A 22504-nucleotide genomic window follows, 5' to 3' on the forward strand; every position below is an offset into this window, starting at 1 on the left:
ATTCTCTGCCTCAGAAGACAGTGGAGGCCAATTCTCTGGATGCTTTCGAGAGAGTTAGATAGAGCTCTTAAAGATAGCGGAGTCAGGGGATATGGGGAGAAGACAGGAACAGGGTACTGATTGTGGATGATCAGCCATGATCACATTGAATGGCGGTGCTGGCTCGAAGGACCGAATGGCCTACTCCTGCACCTACTGTCTAGGGTTCTAGGTGGTCAGGTTGGTCTGGGGGGGTCAGGGTGATCTGGGTGGGGTCTTGGTTCTTGGTTTCTGGACCGAATGGCCTACTCCTGCACCTATTATCTAGGGCTCTAGGTGGTCAGGTTGGTCTGATGGGGGTCAGAGTGATCTGGGGGGGTCATGGTGATCTGGGGGGGGGGTCAGGGTGATGTCAGGGTGATATGGGGGGGTCAGAGTGATCTGGGGGGGTCAGGGTTGGGGTCAGGGTGATCTGGGGGGGTCAGGGTGATCTCGGGGGGTCAGGGTGATCTGGGGGGGTCAGAGTGATCTGGGGGGGGTCAGGGTTGGGGTCAGGGTGATCTGGGGGGGGTCAGGGTGATCTTGGGGGTCAGAGTGATCTGGGGGGGGTCAGGGTGATCTGGGGGGGGTCAGAGTGATCAGGGTTGGGGCCAGGGTGATCTGGGTGGGGGGTCAGGGTGATCGGGGGGGTCAGAGTGATCTGGGGGGGTCAGGGTTGGGTCAGGGTGATCTGGGGGGGGGGTCAGGGTGATCGGGGGGGTCAGAGTGATCTGGGGGGGTCAGAGTGATCTGGGGGGGGTCAGGGTGATCTGGGGGGGTCAGGGTGATCTGGGGGGGTCAGGGTGATCTGGGGGGTCAGGGTGATCTGGGGGGGTCAGGGTTGGGGTCAGGGTGATCGGGGGGGGTCAGGGTGATCTGGGGGGGTCAGGGTGATCTGGCGGGGTCAGGGTGATCTGGGGAGGGTCAGGGTGATCTGGGGGGGTCAGGGTGATCTTGGGGGTCAGAGTGATCTGGGGGGGGTCAGGGTGATCTGGGGGGGGTCAGAGTGATCTGGGGGGTCAGGGTGATCTGGGGGGTCAGAGTGATCTGGGGGGGTCAGGGTTGGGTCAGGTTGATCTGGGGGGGGGGGTCAGGGTGATCGGGGGGGGGTCAGAGTGATCTGGGGGGGTCAGAGTGATCTGGGGGGGGTCAGGGTGATCTGGGGGGGTCAGGGTGATCTGGGGGTCAGGGTGATCTGGGGGGGTCAGGGTTGGGGTCAGGGTGATCTGGGGGGGGTCAGGGTGATCTGGCGGGGTCAGGGTGATCTGGGGGGGTCAGGGTGATCTGGGGAGGGTCAGGGTGATCTGGGGGGGTCAGGGTGGGGTCAGGGTGATATGGGGGGGTCAGAAGGGTCAGGGTGATCTGGGGGGGTCAGGGTTGGGGTCAGGGTGATCTGGGGGGGGTCGGGTGATCGGGGGGGGTCAGAAGGGTCAGGGTGATCTGGGGGGGTCAGGGTTGGGGTCAGGGTGATGTGGGGGGGTCAGGGTGATCTGGGGGGGTCAGAAGGGTCAGGGTGTCCCGGACGGGGCGAAATGCCGCGGGCCGGGCCGCCGCGCATGCGCTGTCTTCACGTGACGGAAGGCCGCGTTTGCGTCATCCAGCGCCGACCGCCGAGTGGCGCATGCGCAGAGCCGGGCAGAGGCCAGTGTGATGTCACCGGCGGCGACTGGGAGAAGCCGGTAAAATAAATGGATGTGGGGAGGAGGGAAGATGGAGGTGGAGTGGGAGTGGGATAGGGAGAGGATGAGGGGGCAGGGGCAGTGGGATAGGGAGAGGAGGAGGTGTGGGTAAGGACAGTAGTGACGGCAGAACGGGTAGAGGGAGGGAGTTAGCTAGCAAGGGGGGGGGAAGGAGAGTGTGTGGGAGGGATGGTGTTTGCAGCGTGTGGGTCGGAGAGGGTGTGTGAGGAATGAGGGAGGGAGGGACGTGAGTGAGGGAGGGGAGAGGATGTGAGGGGATGGGAAGGACAGGAGAGGAGGCAGGACAGTGAAGAAGGCGGAGAGTGTGAGGGATACAGTGAGGTGACTGGAATGAAGGTTGGGGAGGAGGGAAGAGGGGAGGGGAGCTGGGGTGGGGGGTCAGACAGGTACAGAGCAGGGGAGACCATTGGAATGGTTTATAAAGTTGTATATGACCTCCCTGCTCTTATATTTTATGCTCTAGTCTAGCTAATGAAGGCAAATATACCATATTTGGACTAATGGTTACCTAGAGTCAAGAGTGTCCATTTGTGATATGTTTGGATATGGAACCAGAGCAATGAAATTATACTTGCCAGGTGCATTAAATTTACAGGTGCATTAAATGCAACAATAACAAATAAACATGCTATAAATTATTAGGTATTCAAAGTAAACCAGACCATGAAAGTGCATACACAAATAATGTAGAGAAACCATCATAGAGTGGGGATTGAAGTGTATTATTCACAGTGATCTGAATATACCAGTTCATGAACCATTGAACCATGACAACAAGACATGGAGTCTTCCAGCACAGAAACAGCCCATTTGGCCCACCACATCCATGCCTATTTAAGTACAAACCTGGGCAAATCCCATTTACCAGTGCTCGGTCCATAGCCTTTATACCTCAGTGATTCCAGTACTCTTCTGGATATTTCAGATCATGTGCCTGGTCGTGCATTCCAGATTCCAATCATCCCCTTGAAAATATTCCTTCTCTAAAATGTTTAACCCTTATCCTAAACCCATACCCACTAAACTCTCAAGCACAATTTCCAAACTTCCCCACCCCAACCTCCACACTCTCCTGGGCTCCACTGAACTTGAGTGCAAAGAAAACAAAGCAGTCCTCTCCAGTCTGAACTATAACTACAATGCTGCATCTTTTGCAAGGTCCTGCTGAATCTCCACTGCACCCTCTGCAGTGCAATCACACTCGCCTGAAGGAGTAGCTACCAAAACTGCACCCAGTACTCCAGCTGTGGCCTCAACAATGTTTATAAAGTTGTATCTGACCTCCCTGCTCTTATATTTTATGCTCTAGTCTAGCTAATAAAGGCAAATATCCCATATTCTTCCTCACCACCTTATCTACCTACGTTGCTACCTTTAGGGATCTATGGACTTGTACACCTCTATGCACTGTCCCTCCATCCTCTATAGGGCCCTTGGTATATGTCCCATACTTCTTTAGAACATAGAACAGTACACCTGAGGTACAGGCCCTTCCTTCAGCCCATGATGTCTGTACCAACCGTGATGGCAATTTAATCTGCCCATTTGCCTGTTCATGTCCTATATCCCTCAATTCCCTGCCTATCCATGTGCCTGTCTGAATGCCTTAAACATTATTGTATCTACTTCCACGACTTTCCCGGCAGCATGTTCCAGGCACCTACATGGATAGTGTAGGAGGAAACTGCAAAGGCTGGTTTGCACCAAAGATAGACACAAAATGCTGGAGTAACTCAGCGGGACAGGCTGCATCTCTGGAGAGAAGGAATAGGTGAGGTTTCGGGTCAAGACCCTTCTTCAGACTGAGTGTCAGGGGAGAGGGAGACTGGAGATATGGAAGGGTTAGAGACAAATTGGAGGAACGGCACCTCATATTTCGCTTGGGCAACTTACAACCCAGTAGTATTGACTAACTTCAAGTCACCCTTGCTTTCCCCCTCTCTGCCCCCCCCCCCCCCCCCAGCCTAGTTTTCTGACTAGTTTCATTTTCTGATGAATTTTACTGATTATATGCCTCCTTCCCCTCAGCCAACAATGAACCAGTCTACATTTCCTTGTCATCATCTGCTTTGATCTGACATTTTCACATGTTTCCCTTCCATATCTCCAGTTTGCTTCCTCCGTCTGAAGACGAGTCTCAACCCGAAACGTCACCCATTCCTTCTCTCCAGAGATGCTACCTGTCCCGCTGAGTTACTCCCAACATTTTATGTCTACCTATATGGAGAGGACAGGTTTAGAGGGGTATGGGCCAAACGCAGGCAGGTGGGACTAATGTAGTTAGGACTAGTTGGTTGGTGCGGGCAAGTTGTGACCTTCCTCTCTTCGTGTAAAAACAAAACTTGTCTCATAAATTTATTTTAAACCTTCCCTCTCAAAGCCTCTGACGTTCCTGAGAAAACAATCCATGTTGTCCAAACACTATTTGTAGCTAATACCCTCTAATCCAGGCAGCATCCTGGTAAACCTCTTCTGGAACTTGTCGAAAGCCTTGATATATTTCCTGCAATGTGATGACCAGAACTGAGACAATGCTCCAAATGTTGTTGGCCCATTCTTAGTCACATGTGTGACCAAAATTATGAAAAATTGTGGAATACATCTGTTCTAATACTGAAAGCATTACAGGTATATTGTTTTGTACTGTATATATGATTGATATTTTTTTCAAAGTTTACCAAGTGAAATATTTATGTTATGCTGACAATGTTTGTTTAGGATCAGATGTCAAATATGACTGGGCATGTGTGTGACCTCACACGGAAGCATTTTTTTCATAACTCAGTTTTATCTTACAAACTCTTGTGAATTTTAAAAAAAACTAGAATGTTCATATCTTTAGCAGACATACATTATAGTTCTGTAGGTAGGAAAATTGCAATGAATAAGATTAAACTATTACAAGAATTTTTTAACGTATAACTTTCTGTGATACCATTTGGTAACGTATGTGACGTTTTGGTTCACGTTCCAAAGAATGGCCCTAATAAGTGTTCGTTGCACTGGTTACTAAGTTTGTGTATTATACTAAAATTGGAGGTTTCGTGGACAGTGAAAAGGTTTATTTTAAATTAACACGGGATCTTAATCAACTGGGCCATTGCGCTGAGGAATAGCAGGGGGAGTTTAATTCTGAAAAATGCAAGATGTTGTATTTTAGTCTAAAAACTAGGGCAGGACTTACACAGTAAATTGTAGAGCACCAGGCAGTGTTTTAGATCAGGGAAACCTTGGAGTCCATGAAAGTGACGACACAGATAGACAGATTTGTCAAGAAGATGTTCGATACACTTGCCTTGATCGGTCATGGTACTGAGCACAGGAGATGGGATGTCATGTTACATCCAAAGAGGTACAGGTTTGTAGGCTAATTGGCTTAGTAACATTGTAAATTGTCCCTAATGTTGAGGATAGTGTTCATGTATGGGGATTGCTGGTCAGCGCGGATTTGGTGGGCCGAAGGGCCTGTTTCCGTGCTGTATCTCTAAACTAAAACTAAAATGCATCCCCAGACATTGTGGGAGGCTAGGGAGGAAATTCCAGAGACCCTTGCAGAGTTATTGGCATCATCTGGGATATGGCAAACATGGCATATTGGGAAGATTGTTCCCGATGTTGGGGAGGTCCAGAACAAGGGGTCACAGTTTAAGGATAAGGGGGAATTCCTTTAGGACCGAGATGAGGAAAACATTTTTCACACAGAGAGTGGTGAATCTCTGGAATTCTCTGCCACAGAAGGTAGTTGAGGCCAGTTCATTGGCTATATTTAAGAGGGAGTTAGATGTGGCCCTTGTGGCAAAAGGAATCAGGGGGTATGGAGAGAAGGCAGGTACAGGATATTGAGTTGAATGATCAGCCATGATCATATTGAATGGTGGTGCAGACTCGAAGGGCCGAATGGCCTACTCCTGCACCTATTTTCTATGTTTCCATCTTTAGCCACAGGTGAAGTTCCAGAACACTAGAGGGTGGCTAGAAACATAGAAATTAGGTGCAGGAGTAGGCCATTCGGCCCTTCGAGCCTGCACCGCCATTCAATATGATCATGGCTGATCATCCAACTCAGTATCCCGTACCTGCCTTCTCTCCATACACTCTGATCCCCTTAGCCACAAGGGCCACATCTAACTCCCTCTTAAATATAGCCAATGAACTAGCCTCGACTACCCTCTGTGGCAGGGAGTTCCAGAGATTCACCACTCTCTGTGTGCAAAAAGTTCTTCTCATCTCGGTTTTAAAGGATTTCCCCCTTATCCTTAAGCTGTGACCCCTTGTCCTGGACTTCCCCAACATCGGGAGCAATCTTCCTGCATCTAGCCTGTCCAACCCCTTAAGAATTTTGTACGTTTCTATAAGATCCCCTCTCAATCTCCTAAATTCTAGAGAGTATAAACCAAGTCTATCCAGTCTTTCTTCATAAGACAGTCCTGACATCCCAGGAATCAGTCTGGTGAACCTTCTCTGCACTCCCTCTATGGCAATAATGTCCTTCCTCAGATTTGGAGTCCAAAACTGTACGCAATACTCCAGGTGTGGTCTCACCAAGACCCTGTACAACTGCAGTAGAACCTCCCTGCTCCTATACTCAAATCCTTTTGCTATGAAAGCTAACATACCATTCGCTTTCAATGACTGGTGTACCATGACACCCAGGTCTCGCTGCATCTCCCCTTTTCCTAGTCGGCCACCATTTAGATAATAGTCTGCTTTCCTGTTTTTGCCACCAAAATGGATAACCTCACATTTATCCACATTATACTGCATCTGCCAAACATTTGCCCACTCACCCAGCCTATCCAAGTCACCTTGCAGTCTCCTAGCATCCTCCTCACAGCTAACACTGCCCCCCAGCTTAGTGTCATCCGCAAACTTGGAGATATTGCCTTCAATTCCCTCATCCAGATCATTAATATATATTGTAAATAGCTGGGGTCCCAGCACTGAGCCTTGCGGTACCCCACTAGTCACTGCCGGCTAATGTTGTAATGTTATTTCAGAAGGGCAGCATGGGCAAGTCAGGAACTGCAGGCTGATGAACCAGACCTCAGTGGTGGGAAAGTTGTTGAGGGCATACTGAGGGAAAGGATCTACCGGCATTTGGATAGGCATCGACTGATTAGGGATAGCTCTGTGCGTGGGGGAATGAACTTTGGCATCACAAATTTGAAAGTGTTTTTGAAGAGGTCAGCCAAGAGGATATCGATGAGGGCAGGGCAGTGCACATTATCTATATGGACTTTAGCAAGGCTGATGACAAGGTGTTGCACAGGAGGTTAGTCTGCAAGGTTAGATTACAAGGAATTCAAGGTGTGGTAGGTGTCACTTTAATTTAATGTTTCATGTATTTTGTGTTTTTATGATAGTTAGCAGAACAAATTCCCTCTTGGGATGAATAAGGTTCTATCGTATCGTGTGGTAGCAAATTTGATTCAAAATTGACTTGGAGGGAAGAGCCAAAGGATAGCTGTAGTGATTTGGGGTTTTTTCTGATTGGAGGCCTGTCTTGAGTTCTCTGATGTTTGTTATCTACATTGCCGATTTGCATGAAAATGCGGTTAACATTGTTAGTAAATTTGTAGGTGACAAGTTGTACAAGACATTGAGGCTGTGTACTTTTCGCCACCGTGCTACAGATAATATGTCATTCAGCTGGAAAGAGCGCTGAGAAGATTTACGAGGAAGTTGTCAGGACTTGGGCCGACTCTATCTGGAGAAATTGGGCTGGTGGGACTTTATTCCTTTTGGCGCAGGAAGTTTAGGGGCGATCTTAGAGAGGTGCTTAAAATCGTAAGTGAATTGATAGGTTGAATGGGCAGTCATTTACACAGAGCAGGGGAATCAAGAAACATAGGTTTAAGGTGAGAGGGGAAATAATTTAATGGGAACCTGAGGGCCAACGTTTTCATACTAGTGGTGGGAATATGGAACGAGCTGCCAGAGGAAGGAGGCGATGCAGATACAATAACAATATTTTAAAAGACACTTGGAGGAGTACATGGATAGGAAAGGTTTACAGGGATCTGGGCCAAACGTGGGCTGGTGGGACTAGCTATTATGGGGCATTTTGTTTGGCAAGAACGAATACAACAGCTGTTTCTGTGCTGCATGACTATGACATAAATATTGGTGTCATAGTGGCTGGTGAAGAATGATATATAAGTTTTCAGCAAGATTTAGATCAGTTTGGAAGGTGGGCCAAGGACTGTTAAATGGAATTTAACTCTGACAAGTGTGAGGTGTTGCACCTAGAGATGTCAAAGCAGGGCAGGACCTACACAGTAAATGGTGGAGCCCTGGGGAATGTTGCAGAACAGAGAGATCTGGGGGTGCAGGTGCACAGTTCCATGAAAATGGCAAGTCAGTGTGGTGAAGAAGGCATTTGACACACTTGTCTTCACTGGGAAGGATATTGAGTACAGGAGTCAGGACTTGTTCAGTGGCTGTCGGTTGGCCTCCTCGGTGCTGGCAGGGGCCGAGCGGCAGTTATCGGCCGGGAAGCACACGGGGAGCTGCGGTGACTCAGCGGGTCAGGCAACATCTCTGGAGAAGGGTCTCGACCCAAAACGTCACCCATTCCTTTTCTCCGGGGAGCTGGGTTGTTGCAGCGTTTTCTGTGTGTCCCCGTTGATGGCTGGTGCTCGGTTTTTGCCGGCGCCGGCAGATGCTGGATGAGGCGGGAGGTGCTTCTGGTGGTTCCCGGCCCATCGGGGAGCGGGTTCCTTGGGAGTTGGCGCTTCTTCTCCGCGCTGGCTGTGGAACTGGGGCCGCCGCTGCTCCGGGCCAGTGTCCCGTCGGTCCGGGGTCAGCTCAGATGTTTATGGCCCCCCCCCTCGGGACCCGGGTTCGATCCTGGCTGCGGATGAGGCGCGGGTCTTTGTGCTCGCAGCGGCACAGCTGCCGAGAATGTCTCTCCGCTGGTCCAGTCTCTCCCCTGTCTCCCACTCGCATCTGCCCCCTCTCTCTCGCTGTTACACCCTGCTCTCCCGCTACCTGGCACCCCCGTTCCTCAGATGAAATATATTTTACACATAAATTATGAATAAATATAAGAATTTATATACAGTTTATACAGCCAGCGCTTTGTTAATTTTTGTTTATCGCGAAAGACCTTTGACAAATCCCATGATTCCTTGCGTTTTTTCGGAATACCGAACTCGCTTATTATAGGGAGAAGTTGGATAGGCTGGGACTTATTTCTTTGCAACATAGGAGGCTGAGAGGTGACCTAATTCAAGTGTATAGGATCACCAGGGGCATTGGTAAAATGAACTCTCTCAGTTTTTTCCCCAGAGTAGAGGATTCAAAAGCTAGAGGTACTGGTGTAAAGTGAGAGGGGAGAGATTTAAGAGGAAAGACCAAGTGCGGACCCGTTGGGCCCCGTCCCCCACGCAATATTCCACCACTCACCCATAGCCCCCAACAGCGCAGGTGCGGTCGATGGGGAAAGATTTAGACGGTTATGGGCCAAATTTAGGGAAATAGAACTAGCCCAGAATGGCAACAAGGTGTGTTTCCGTGTTGTGTAGCTCTTTGAGTCTATGTTGCCACTTTCAGGGAGGTATGGACTAGCATCCAAAGACCTCCCCGTACATCAGTGCTTCGGAGGGTACGGCCATTTACTGGACTCTTTCGTCTTACATTTGACCTTCCTAAGTGCAACCTCATACTTGTCCTGATGAAACCCAATCTGTTTGTCCGCCCAAATCTGTAACTGATGATTCTTCTGCTGAAACCTTTGACACCTTCCCCACAATTCACAATTCCACCAATATTTGTGTCGACTGCAAAACTACTGATCAACCCACCTCCGCTGTCATCCAAATCACAAGCATCCGACTGTTTACTGTAATATGCTGCAGTCAATGATTCAGTGATATTTTATTGTCACATGTACCTCGTAACAGTGAAATGCTTTGTTTTGCATACAACCCAGTAAAATCTTAGAGCAGACCTCATCTGGGCAGCACATAAGTGTCGCCAATTTCTTGTGCTGACAAAGTTACAAAAGTTGACCAAACAGTCTTACCTACTGCTTGTTGCTGCAAGTGGCAGCAGTCCGTCCCCCTCCCCCCTCCCTTTCCCCTCCCTGCCAAGTCCCTCTTCCTTCTTGACCCACCCCCCTTCATCTTCCCCGGGTATTCCATAGTTCTCAGCTACCCTACCCCCGCCCCCCGGGTCTCCTATCATTTCCGGCGGGGCTCTCCGCCAGCCCTCCTCGCTCTCAATGAACGCTCTCCTAATGCTGTTAGGAAAATAGTAGGAAAGTAGCTGTTCTTGAACCTGCTGGTGTGGGACTTCAGGCATTTGTACCTCCTACCCGATAGTAGCAGTGAGAAGAGGACATGGCATGGATGGTGAGGATCCTTGATGGTAGATGCCTCTTTGAGGATGTAATGGATAGTGATGGAGTCCCACCACTCTCTGTAGCCACTTGCATTCCTGTGAGTTGGAACTGCTATTCCAGGCCATGGTGCAACCCAGTCAGGGAACTTTCCATAGACGTCCTAGTATTGATCCTACGGGAAAACCACTGGTCACAGATCTCCAGTCAGAGAAACATGCCACCATCACGATCCTGTGTCTCTTATGACCAAGCCAATTTTCCAACTCTCAATGGATCCCATCTGTCTTCATCTTGTGGATCAGCCACATATGGACAACAGTCACTGCCCCTACCCTCGTCAATCACCTTTGTCACCAGGAAAAACTATTTTGTCAGACATGACCACCCAAGTACAATCCTCTTCAGATGCTGGTAGATCATATCCCTAAGAAAACTCTCCAATAATTTCCTTTCCACTGATATAAAGCACAGCAACCTTTAAATTCCTGGTTTGTCCCTACTGCCCACCTTAAGCAGAGAGAACAACATTCAGTCCACTTAAAGTGCATCACCTCACACTTTTGAGGATTACATTCCATCTGTCATTGCTCTGACCACTTATTTGTTTTCTATTACCAACTGATCAATATTAGTCTGTAACCTAAAACTGTCCTCCCCATCATCAACAGCACTACCAGTTTTTGTGCCAACTGAGAACTTGTTAATCACATCTTCTACTTTATGTCCATGCAGTACATGATGCCAAGTTAAAATAACATCCACTGCCTGCACGTGATCTATATCCCTCCATTCCCTGCAATTCCCTCTGCGATCCAGAAGCCTCTTTGATGCAACTATCGTATCTGCCTCCATCGCCATCTCTGGCAGCATTTTCCAGGCCCCCACCACTCTCTGGGTAAACAAACGCCCCACTTATCTCCTTTACACTTCCCTCCCCTCTGACATTAACTATATGCCCTCTGATATTTAACATTTCCACCCTTGGAGGGTGGAAGAGAGAGAGGGAGAATTGGGGAGAAGTCTTGGGAAATGGGAGAGGAGAGGTTCAAGTTCAAGTGAGTTTATTGTCATGTGTCCCTGATAGGACAATGAAATTCTTGCTTTGCTTCAGCACAACAGAACATAGTAGGCATTGACTACAAAACAGATCAATGTGTCCATATACCGTAATATAAATATATACACACATGAATAAATAAAATGATAAAATGCAAATAACAGAGGGAGGATTCAGACGGAAAGGGAGACAGTGGTGGAGAGGGGGAGACACACAGTGCAGAGAAAGTTTAGAACAGTGAGGTCACATTTGGGGTGGTGAGGACACGTGTGGGGCAGGGAGGTCATGTATGGGGCAGTGAGGACACTTGTGGGGCAGTGTGGACACGTGTGGGGCAGTGTGGACACGTGTGGGGCAGTGTGGACACGTGTGGGGCAGTGAGGACACGTGTGGGGCATTGTGGACACGTGTGGGGCAGGGAGGTCATATATGGAGCAGTGAGGACACGTGTGGGGCAGTGAGATCACGTGTGGGGCAGTGTGGACACGTGTGGGGCAGTGTGGAAACGTGTGGGGCAGTGTGGACACGTGTGGGACAGTGAGGACACGTGTGGGGCAGTGTGGACACATGTGGGGCAGTGAGGACATGTGTGGGGCAGTGTGGACACATGTGGGGCAGGGAGGTCATATATGGAGCAGTGAGGACGCGTGTGGGGCAGTGAGGTCAAGTGTGGGGCAGTGAGATCACGTGTGGGGCAGTGAGATCACGTGTGGGGCAGTGAGATCACGTGTGGGGCAGTGAGATCACGTGTGGGGCAGTGAGATCACGTGTGGGGCAGTGTGGACACGTGTGGGGCAGTGTGGACACGCGTGGGGCAGTGTGGACACGCGTGGGGCAGTGTGGACACGTGTGGGGCAGTGTGGACACGTGTGGGACAGTGAGGACACGTGTGGGGCAGTGTGGACACGTGTGGGACAGTGAGGACACGTGTGGGGCAGTGTGGACACGTGTGGGGCAGTGTGGACACGTGTGGGGCAGTGTGGACACGTGTGGGACAGTGAGGACACGTGTGGGGCAATGTGGACACGTGTGTGGGACAGTGAGGACACGTGTGGGGCAGTGTTGACACGTGTGGGAGAGTGTGGACATGTGTGGGATAGTGTGGACATGTGTGGGGCAGGGAGGACACGTGTGGGACAGTGGACACGTGTGGGACAGTGAGGACACGTGTGGGGCAGTGTTGACACGTGTGGGAGAGTGTGGACATGTGTGGGGCAGGGAGGACACGTGTGGGGCCGTGTGGACACGTGTGGGGCAGGGAGAACACGTGTGGGGCAAGGTGGACACGTGTGGGGCAGGGTGGACACGTGTGGGGCAGGGAGGACACGTGTGGCGCAGGGTGGACACGTGTGGGGCAGGGTGGACACGTGTGGGGCAGGGTGGACACGTGTGGGGCAGGGAGGACACGTGTGGGAGAGTGTGGACACGTGTGGGGCAGGGAGGACACGTGTGGGGCAGGGTGGACACGTGTGGGGCAGGGTGGACACGTGTGGGGCAGGGTGGACACGTGTGGGGCAGGGTGGACACGTGTGGGGCAGTGTGGACACGTGTGGGGCAGTGAGGACACGTGTGGGGCAGTGTGGACACGTGTGGGGCAGTGTGGACACATGTGGGACATTGAGGACACACAGGACAGTAAGCAGAAGACATTGTTCGTGTGAAGGTAGGGAAGCTGGGCGTGAGTGGACGGGTTGCCTGGGTGTGTGGGTGTTACCTGGTGGTTGTGCTTCCTCCGCAGTGCACTGGGCGGGTCGATGCCGACACCATGAGCAACAGCCACCAGCTGCGGCCGTATAACTCGGTTGGGGAGATCGATCACGTGCACATCCTCTCGGAGCACGTGGGCGCCCTGATTCACGGCGAGGAGTACAGCGATGTCACCTTCCTGGTGGAGAAGAAGCGCTTTGCTGCCCATCGTGTGATCCTGGCCGCCCGCTGCCAGTACTTCAGGTATCTATTGCTCGGTATTGCCATCAAACGCGGAGCGGGAACACAGTTAGATTCTCAGTGACCTTCCACTCCAGTGTCTGGCCCCTGGTGTGTTATCTCGCTTTACTGAGGGGGGGGGGGAGGGGGGTCAGTCACCACGGTTACCAGCTGTGTGACCTGGAGCCTCGGGTCCCTGTGACACACTGACCACAGAGGTGCTGGAGTTGTGGATTTGTTGTCGTTTGGAAAAGGGATGAAAAGATTGTGGGGAAGAGTGTAAATAATGATCATGCAGTGAGAGGAATATGGATCCATTTGGGGATAACAAAGGTGATTTCTGCATAGAGGCGAGGGCATGGTTGGAATACTGAATGAGCATTGATTCAGCTTTTACCGAGGAAGAAAACATACTCAGGAGAAGGAGAGGTGGTAATGATAATGGATGGGGGGGGGGGGGGAGGATTATAAAGGGGAGGAAGGCTAACCATTATTAAACAAGTCGCCGGTCAAGGCGGGATGCACCCAGGTTGCCTGGCGTTGGCTGTTGCCGATGGGATTGGTGTAATCACCTTAATCTTCCTGACACGGTCTATGGCGGAGGGCTGGAGATCGTTGCAAGGGCAGACCTGCCAGCTCACGTACACCTCCTCTCACCTCATCTACTGCCGCCAGTGATCCCGATGTGGCCTCCTGTACACCGGCGAGATTCAGAGTTGACTCGCCGCCCGTTTCACCGAACACTTGCACTCGGTCTGACAAGGCCTGCGGGCTATTTTAATCCCCTTCCTATTCCCACACTGACCTTTCTGTGGTGCTTCCTCCATTACCAGAGAGAGGCTACACGCAAATTGGAGGAACAGCACCTCATATTCATGGGTAGCCCACAACTCAACAGTTTGAATATTCAATTCTCCAATTTAAGTAACCTCTTATAACCCCTTCTCTCCCTCAACTTCTCTGCCCTTCATCTCCACCCCCCCCCCCTCCCCCCCCCCCCCCCCCCCCCCCGCACCTACAGTGACCTATCATTTATATATTTGCCTCTGTACTGTACAATTTGAGATTTGTAATAGAGAAAAAAAAATCACATTTGGTTAAAGTGCACATTGTCAGATTTTAATAAAGGCTATTTTTACACATTTTGGTTTCTCCATGTAGAAATTACAGCCGTGTTTACACAAAGTTCCCCCATTTCAGGGCACCATAATGTTTGGGACACATCAATGTCAATTCAATGAAAGTAGTCATGTTTAGTATTTTGTTGCATATCCTTTGCATGCAATGACTGCTTGAAGTCTGCGATTCATGGACATCACCAGTTGCTGGATGTCTTCTCTGGTGATGCTCTCCCAGGCCTGTATTGCAGGCATCTTTAGCTTATGCTTGTTTTGGGGGCTAGTACCCTTCAGTTTTCTCTTGAGCATATAAAAGGCATGCTCAATTGGGTTCAGATCGGGTGATTGACTTGGCCACTCAAGAATTGACCATTTTTTAGCTTTGAAAAACTCCTTTGTTGCTTTAGCAGTATGTTTGGGATCATTGTCTTGCTGTAGAATGAACCGCCGGCCAATGAGTTTTGAGGCATTTGTTTGAACTTGAGCAGATAGGATGTGTCTATACACTTCAGAATTCATTATGCTACTACCATCAGCAGTTGTATCATCAATGAAGATAAATGAGCCAGTACCTTCAGCAGCCATACATGCCCAGGCCATTACACCCCCACCACTGTGTTTCACAGATGAGGTGGTATGTTTTGGATCTTGGGCAGTTCCTTCTCTCCTCCATACTTTGCTCTTGCCATCACTCTGATATAAGTTAATCTTCGTCTCATCTGTCCACACAACCGTTTTCCAGAACTGTGGTTGCTCTTTTAAGTAATTCTTGGCAAACTGCAACCTGGCCATCCTATTTTTGCGGCTAACCAGTGGTTTGCATCTTGCAGTGTAGCCTCTGTATTTCTGTTCATGAAGTCTTCTGCGGACAGTGGTCATTGACAAATCCACACCTGACTCCTGAAGAGTGTTTCTGATCTGTCGGACAGTTATTTGGGGATTTTTCTTTATTATAGAGAGAATTCTTCTGTCATCAGCTGTGGAGGTCTTCCTTGGCCTGCCAGTCCCTTTGTGATTAACAAGCTCACCAGTGCTCTCTTTCTTCTTGATGATGTTCCAAACAGTTGATTTTGGTCAGCCTGAGGTTTAACTGATGTCTCTAACAGTTTTATTCTTGTTTCTCACTCTCATAATGGCTTCTTTGACTTTCATTGGCACAACTTTGGTCCTCATGTTGATAAACAGCAATAAAAGTTTCCAAAGGTGATGGAAAGACTGGAGGAAAGACTAGGTGCTGAGAGCTCTCTTTTCCCTACATTAAGGAGGCAGTGAAACACACCTGAGCAATTACAAACACCGGTGAAGCCATGTGTCCCAAACATTAAGGTGCCCTGAAATGGGGGGACTATGTATAATCACAGCTGTAATTTCTACATGATGAAACCAAAATGTATAAAAAATACCCTTTAATACAATCTGACAATGTGCACTTTAACCACATGTGATTTTTTTTCTATTACAAATCTCAAATTGTGGAGTACAGAGGCAAATAAATAAATGATAGGTCTTTGTCCCAAACATTATGGAGGGCACTGTATCTCTTCTCTCCCTCTCCCACTCCATTCCTTCCTCTGGCTTCACAGTTTGCTTCCCTTCAAGCCTTTTGCCTCACACCTGTTTTATTATCTCAAGCCTTTGTCTATCGCTAATCAAAAATCCCCATTGCCTATGTTCACCTATAACACTTTGTCCTGCCCAAAGCTTTCTTCGAACGTTCCCCTCCCTCCCCCTCATCATTTGCCCTCTATAAGTGGTAGAGTATGTACTAGCTTTAGCCTGAACTCTGTGCAGGCTCTCTGGATTTATTGCTGGAATCATGCTTGCACTGTAAAGACTGGTTGGGTAAAGTTAGTCTACCTTCTCAGGGTTTCGAAGAATGAGGTGTGCTCGCATTGAAATCCAGAAGTTTCGCAGCGAGATTGATGGGGTCGGGGCAGGCTGTTAATGTAGGATGGGATGTCTGGAACCAGGTTGGTCCCGAGGACCGGGATCAGCCATTTCGGAGAGGGGCAGGGGAGAAATTCCTTATATGCCTAATTGTAATTGTTTGGAACATTTTCTCTGAGTTGTGGATTTCTGGTGCTGAGTATTTTTGAGGGAATGAGAGATAGTGGAGCAGACAGAGCAGAAAGCGGTGTTTTGCGTGCTATCGAGATAAATCATATCATACATGAGTACAATCAAGCTAAATATAAGAGAAAAATAATAATTGTGCAGAATATTCTCTGCCACAGAAGGTGGTGGAGGCCAGTTCACTGGATGTTTTCAAGAGGGAGTTAAATTTAGCTCTTAGGGCTAAAGGTATCAGGGGATATGGGGAGAAAGCAGGAACGGGGTACTGATTTTGGATGATCAGCCATGATCATATTGCATATCCGTGCTGGTTCGAAGGGCCAAATGGCCTACTCCTGCACCTATTTTCTATGTTTCTAGAATATAGTGTTACAAGTAATGAAGTTAAGAAAGTGAGGATTTTAAAAAGTGCAAGGCTGCAGTGAGGTAGATTTGAGGATCAGGATTACACCATTAGTTTATGAGAGATCCATTCAGTGGTCTGATAACAGTGGGGAAGAAGCAGTTCCTGAGTCTGGTGGTACGTGCTTTCAAGCAGAATTTGTATCTTCTGCCCGACGGGAGAGGGGTGAAGAGGGAATGACCGGAGGTGTGTGGTCCTTGATTATGTTGGCTGCTTTCCTGAGACAGAATAAAGTGTGGATGGAGTGGATGAGGGGGAGTTTCTGCGATGGACTAGGCTGCATCCAAAACTATCTTGCCATCTTGGGAAGAGCTGTTGTCAAACCATCTGTTGAAATTGGCAAGAGTCATTGGACTTTTGGAGTGGGTGATGCGAGGGACCGGAGCAGCCAGGGCCTGATGGAAGGTCAGAGCGGACTTGGGCCGAGTGGCTAACTCCTGCACCAGTTCCTTCAGAGCCTGGGGGCAGTCTTTGCACAGTAAAGGGCCTGTCCCATTATATGAGTTTACCCAAGAGCTCTCCCGAGTTTTAAAAACAATCAAACTCGTGGTAAGTACGTAGCGGGTACGTCGGAGCTCGGGACGTCTCTTAGTGGCTCGTAACGCTAACGGCAGGTACTCGGGAAATGCGATAAACTTGTGAAGTTTTTTCAACATGTTGAAAAATGTCCACGAGAGCCCCGGGTACCTACGAGCGGCTATTACCGTAATTCTCCAAGTTCGAATCAGGAGAAACACGGGAGAACTCTTGAATTGCCTGGTACAGTGGGACAGGCCCCTTAACACTTGGGTAAACCTGCTTGGAACGTTTCACTAGATTAAAGGATATTGCATGAACAAGGGGTCACAGTTTAAGGATAAGGGGGAAATCTTTTAGGACCGAGATGAGGAAAACATTTTTCACACAGAGAGTGGTGAATCTCTGGAATTCTCTGCCACAGAAGGTAGTTGAGGCCAGTTCATTGGCTATATTTAAGAGGGAGTTAGATGTGGCCCTTGTGGCTAAAGGGATCGGGGATATGGAGAGAAGGCAGGTTCGGGATACTGAGTTGGATGATCAGCCATGATCATATTGAATGGCGATGCAGGCTCGAAGGGCCGAATGGCCTACTGCTGCACCTATTTTCTATGTTTCTATAAGTAATAGTAGAAGAATTAGGCAATTCGGCGCATCAAGTCTTACTCCGCTATTCCGCTATTCAATCATGGCTGATCTATCTCTCCCTCCTAAACCCATTTTCCAGCCTTCGCTTCATATCCCCAGACATTTACAGTGTATAGATACATGATAAAGGGAATAACGTTTAGTGCAAGGTACTCCTACTCCTGCACCTATTTTCTATGTTTCTATGAATGCAAAATTGTTTTAACGATTCAAAGGCTATTTATTCATCCAAGCATCTTCTCTCTGCCTCTTTCCAGGGCATTATTATATGGTGGAATGCGGGAGGCACATTCCCAAGCCGAAATCCCATTGCCGGATACACCGGCAGAGGCGTTTACAATGCTTTTGAAATACATCTACACTGGCCAGGTCACATTGAGTCACGAGAAAGAGGAAGTGTTGTTGGACTTCCTCAGCCTGGCCCACAAGTACGGATTCCCAGAGCTGGAGGCTGCGACGTCAGAGTATCTCTGCACCATTCTCAGCATCAATAATGTTTGCATGGTTTATGATGTGGCTAATCTTTATTCACTCAGCAAACTTTCCAATACTTGCTGCTTATACATGGACAGAAATGCAAAGGCCATTCTTTGCAGTGAAGGCTTCCTGTCCCTTTCAAAGGTGAGTTTGCCTGCACTGTGTTTATTTTCGTTCAGTTTAGAGATACAGCGCGGAAATAGGCCCCTTCAGCCCACCGAGTCCACACCCACCAGCGATCCCCACACATTAACACTATTCTACACACACACTTGAGACAATTTTCATGTATACCAAGCCAATGAACCTACAAACATGTACGTCTTTGGAGTGTGGGAGGAAAGCGAAGATCTCGGAGGAAACTCACGCAGGTCACGTCGAGAACATACAAACCCCGTACAGATCAGCACCCATAGTCAGGATTGGACCCGGGTCTCTGGCGCTGTAAGGCTGTAACTATCGCTGCGCCACCATGCCGCCCAATCATCAAAGTTACATTACTTTGTAGTTTGCAGATGCCGGAAAAATCGAAGGTAGACAAAAATGCTGGAGAAACTCAGCGGGTGAGGCAGCATGTATGGAGTGAAGGAATAGGTGACATTTCGGGTCGAGATCCTTCTTCAATCTGAAGAAGTGTCTCGACCCGAAACGTCACCTATTCCTTCACTCCATACATGCTGCCTCACTCGCTGAGTTTCTCCAGCATTTTTGTTTACCTTCACTTTGTAGTTTAACTCAGTATTCAACCCTAAATTATTTTGAACATGAGCCTCCCGTGCCAGAGAACGAGTGGGAACTTGGGAATGTCCGCTGAAGGCTTTGCCAGCCTGGGCTAAATGCCATCGTCACATTTTGTGGGCCTTTGATTCTAATTCCTATTAAAAGCTTTAAAAGTGGCTTTAAAACTGCTCCAGAAATGTTCTGCAATCATTTATGTGGTAGATTAAATGCAGAGAAACATTCCCAAGCAGAAATCCCATTGCCACATACAAAGCAACGTTGGCTGCGCTGTGTCACACTGCTGCAAGATGCCAAAGCTGATTATAAGAAATCAAGCCTGATCTGATTAAGGATTTAACGCTATTAAATAATTTACAATAATAATGGAAGCAGTTAAAGACTGTTCAGTCCATAGTTCCTGCTGCAAAATTAATTAAATTCATGATTGATCATTGATCTCAGCCCCATTTTCCTGTACTAGCTTCCTATCCATTAATTGCCTTAATTAAGTTTAGGTTCATTATTGTCACGTGTACCAAGGTACAGTGAAAAGCTTTGTTTTGCATGCTATCCAATCAAATCAGATAACAGATACATCAAACTAAACTACAATAGATAGAGCAAAGGGGAAGTAACAGAGTGCAGAATATAGTTCTCAGCATTGTAGCGCACCAATTCCACAGACAAAGTCCAATGTCCGCAATGGGGTAGAGGTGAATCGGACTGTACCCTAGCTGATGGAAGAACTGTTCAGAAGCCGGATAACAGAGGGGATGTAGCTGTTCCTGACACTGGTGGTATGAGTTTTCAAGCTTCTAGCAGAGGGAGCACCAAACTGTGCCTCCTGCCTTCAATACCTTCAGCATCTCACCCTCAGATTCAGATTCAATCTTTATTGTCATTGTGCAGTGTACAGTACAGAGACAACGAAATGCAGTTAGCGTCTCACCCAGAAGAGCGAACATAGAATAATGGAACAATATATATATATATATATGTACATACAGTAGCAGTAGTGCAATTTTTCTGGGGGAAGGAGTGTCCAGGGGGGGGGGGGGGGGTGACTGGCAATCACCAAGATGCAGAGTTAAGTAGTGTAACAGCCGCAGGGAAGAAGCTGTTCCTGAACCTGCTGGTCCGGCAACGGAGAGACCTGTAGCGCCTCCCGGATGGGAGGAGGGTAAACAGACTGTGGCTGGGGTGAGAGCAGTCCTTGGCGATGCTGAGCGCCCTACGCAGACATCGCTTGCTTTGGACAGACTCAATGGAGGGGAGTGAGGAACCGGTGATGCGTTGGGCAGTTTTCACCACCCTCTGCAGTGCTTTCCGGTCGGAGACAGAGCAGTCGCCATACCATACTGTGATACAGTTGGTAAGGATGCACAACCTATTGGGTGAGGACTTGGGATCATTCACCGTTCAGGCCACAGGAAAATTCTGGCTGACCGATCCCTTATTCTCTGATGGTAACCCCAGTTCTAGGCTCCTCAGCCAGTGAAAAACGTCATCCTCTCATTCCACCTGTCAAGTTTGTAGTCGAAACCTGCACTAAAATCTATAGAATATAATCTCAGCCGACTCCATCTCTCCTAGATGGAAACCCACTAGCCCAAGAAGCAGTGCGGTGAATCTTCATCTCACTCCCTCTTTGGCAGGCTCATCAATAGGCGAGACTAGATCTGTATTCCAGGTGTGGTCCCACCAAGATCCTACACAGTTGCATCAAAACAACTTTACATTGAACACAAGACCACTCCTAACAACACAGTTGTTATGGTTTAATTGGAGGTTATCTATACCGCAACCTCATGGTTGATCGCCTGGATTGGGGTCGGAGAGGAATTTCCCGGATTTTTTTCCCGAATTGGACCTGGGTTTTTATCCGGTTTTTTGCCTCCCCCAGGAGATCACGCGGTTCTTGGGTGGAGAGGGGTGATAGCGGTATAAAGGGGAGGGTAGTGTCTTGTGTTCTGTGTCTTGTGTCTACTGTTTGTGGGTAAGTGTGTCTGTTTAGTGTTCAGCCATGAGTGAATGGCGGTGCGGGCTCGACGGACCTGGTGGTCTACTCTCGCACCTACTTTCTATGATTCTATGATTCTATGGTTGCGGTATAGATAAAATAACACAGCATGGACATATACCCTCCTCCACATCAACCAAGATGCCAATCTAAGGTAGTCCTATGTCCTATTTGCACAAATCCTTCGTAACCTTTTTTATCCATTTTGTACAAATGTCTTTTAAATGTTGTTATTGTACCTACCTCAACTACTTTGGCAGATCGTTCCACATACCCACCACCCTCTGGGTGAAGAAGTTGCCCTTCAGGTCCCTTTTAAATCTTCTCACCTTAAACCAACGTCCTCTGGTTCTTTATTCACCTACACTGGGTAAACGATTCCATGCATTCACCCAATCGATTCCCCTCATGATTTAATACACATCTATAAGACCACGTCACAGCCTCCTGGGTTCCAAGGAATAAAGTACTAGCCTGCCCAACCTTCCCCGACAGCTCAGGCCATCGAGATCTGGGAGCATTCTCATAAATCTTCTCTGCACTCTTTCAAGATCAAATGCATCACTCTTATGTAGAAACAAGGAACTGCAGGTGCTGGCTTATACCAAAGAAAGACACAAAATACCAGAGTAACTCAGCGGGTCAGGCAGCATCTCTGGAGAAAAAGTATGGGTGACGTTTCAGGTTGGGAACCGTCCTCCGACTGACCCGCTGAGTTACTCCAGCACTTTGTGTCTTTGTTTAGCGTCACTCTTATAGCAGGGCGACCAAAACTGAACACAATACTCCAATTTAAACCTCACCAACAGCTGCAACATAAGGTCCCAACTCCTTTATTTAACGCCCTAACCATTGAAAGTCAGCATGCCAAAAGCCTTCTCCACCCCCCTATCATCTAGGATTTACTCCACGGTAAATATTTAAGTCCTCGCCCATCTCCAGTGGCATCACAAATAGACAACGTTGTCAATCTTTATGGTGGCCTATTCTCTCCTGAGTTACTCTTATGCCCTTAATAGAAACATAGAAACATAGAAAATAGGTGCAGGAGTAGGCCATTCGGCCCTTCGAGCCTGCACCGCCATTCAATATGATCATGACTGATCATCCAACTCAGTATCCTGTACCTGCTTTCTCTCCATACCCCCTGATCCCTTTAGCCACAAGGGCCACATCTAACTCCCTCTTAAATATAGCCAATGAACTGGCCTCAACTACATTCTGTGGCAGAGAATTCCAGAGATTCACCACTCTCTGTGTAAAAAATGTTTTTCTCATCTCAGTCCTAAAAGATTTCCCCTTTATCCTTAAACTGTTCTGGACTTCCCCAACATCGGGAACAATCTTCCTGCATGATGGGACCTTTTTAATGGTGACACAGGTACATTTTGTAATGAGAAGGCATTTGCTATCCTTGCCTTCTCAGGCCAAGGCTTTCACTTTGGATGTCATGTCGCAGCTGTACAAAATATTGGTTCGCATGC

At 48.4% G+C, this 22504-nt stretch overlaps 1 protein-coding gene across 1 annotated transcript in view; it reads left to right on the forward strand.

Moving 5' to 3' along the window:
- The first annotated feature begins 1600 nt into the window (after positions 1–1600).
- Positions 1601–22504, forward strand: part of btbd9 (BTB domain containing 9) — a 94597-nt gene continuing 73693 nt past the window's right edge. Inside the window, exons 1-3 of the mRNA XM_033020655.1 lie at positions 1601–1697; positions 12858–13069; positions 18061–18424. Of these exons, the coding sequence (XP_032876546.1) occupies positions 12885–13069; positions 18061–18424 (549 nt within the window). The 5' untranslated portion in view covers positions 1601–1697; positions 12858–12884. The remainder of the gene's footprint in view (positions 1698–12857; positions 13070–18060; positions 18425–22504) is intronic.

Source organism: Amblyraja radiata, chromosome 5, assembly GCF_010909765.2.
Source record: "Amblyraja radiata isolate CabotCenter1 chromosome 5, sAmbRad1.1.pri, whole genome shotgun sequence".
In the NCBI taxonomy this organism is placed as follows: Eukaryota; Metazoa; Chordata; class Chondrichthyes; order Rajiformes; family Rajidae; genus Amblyraja; species Amblyraja radiata.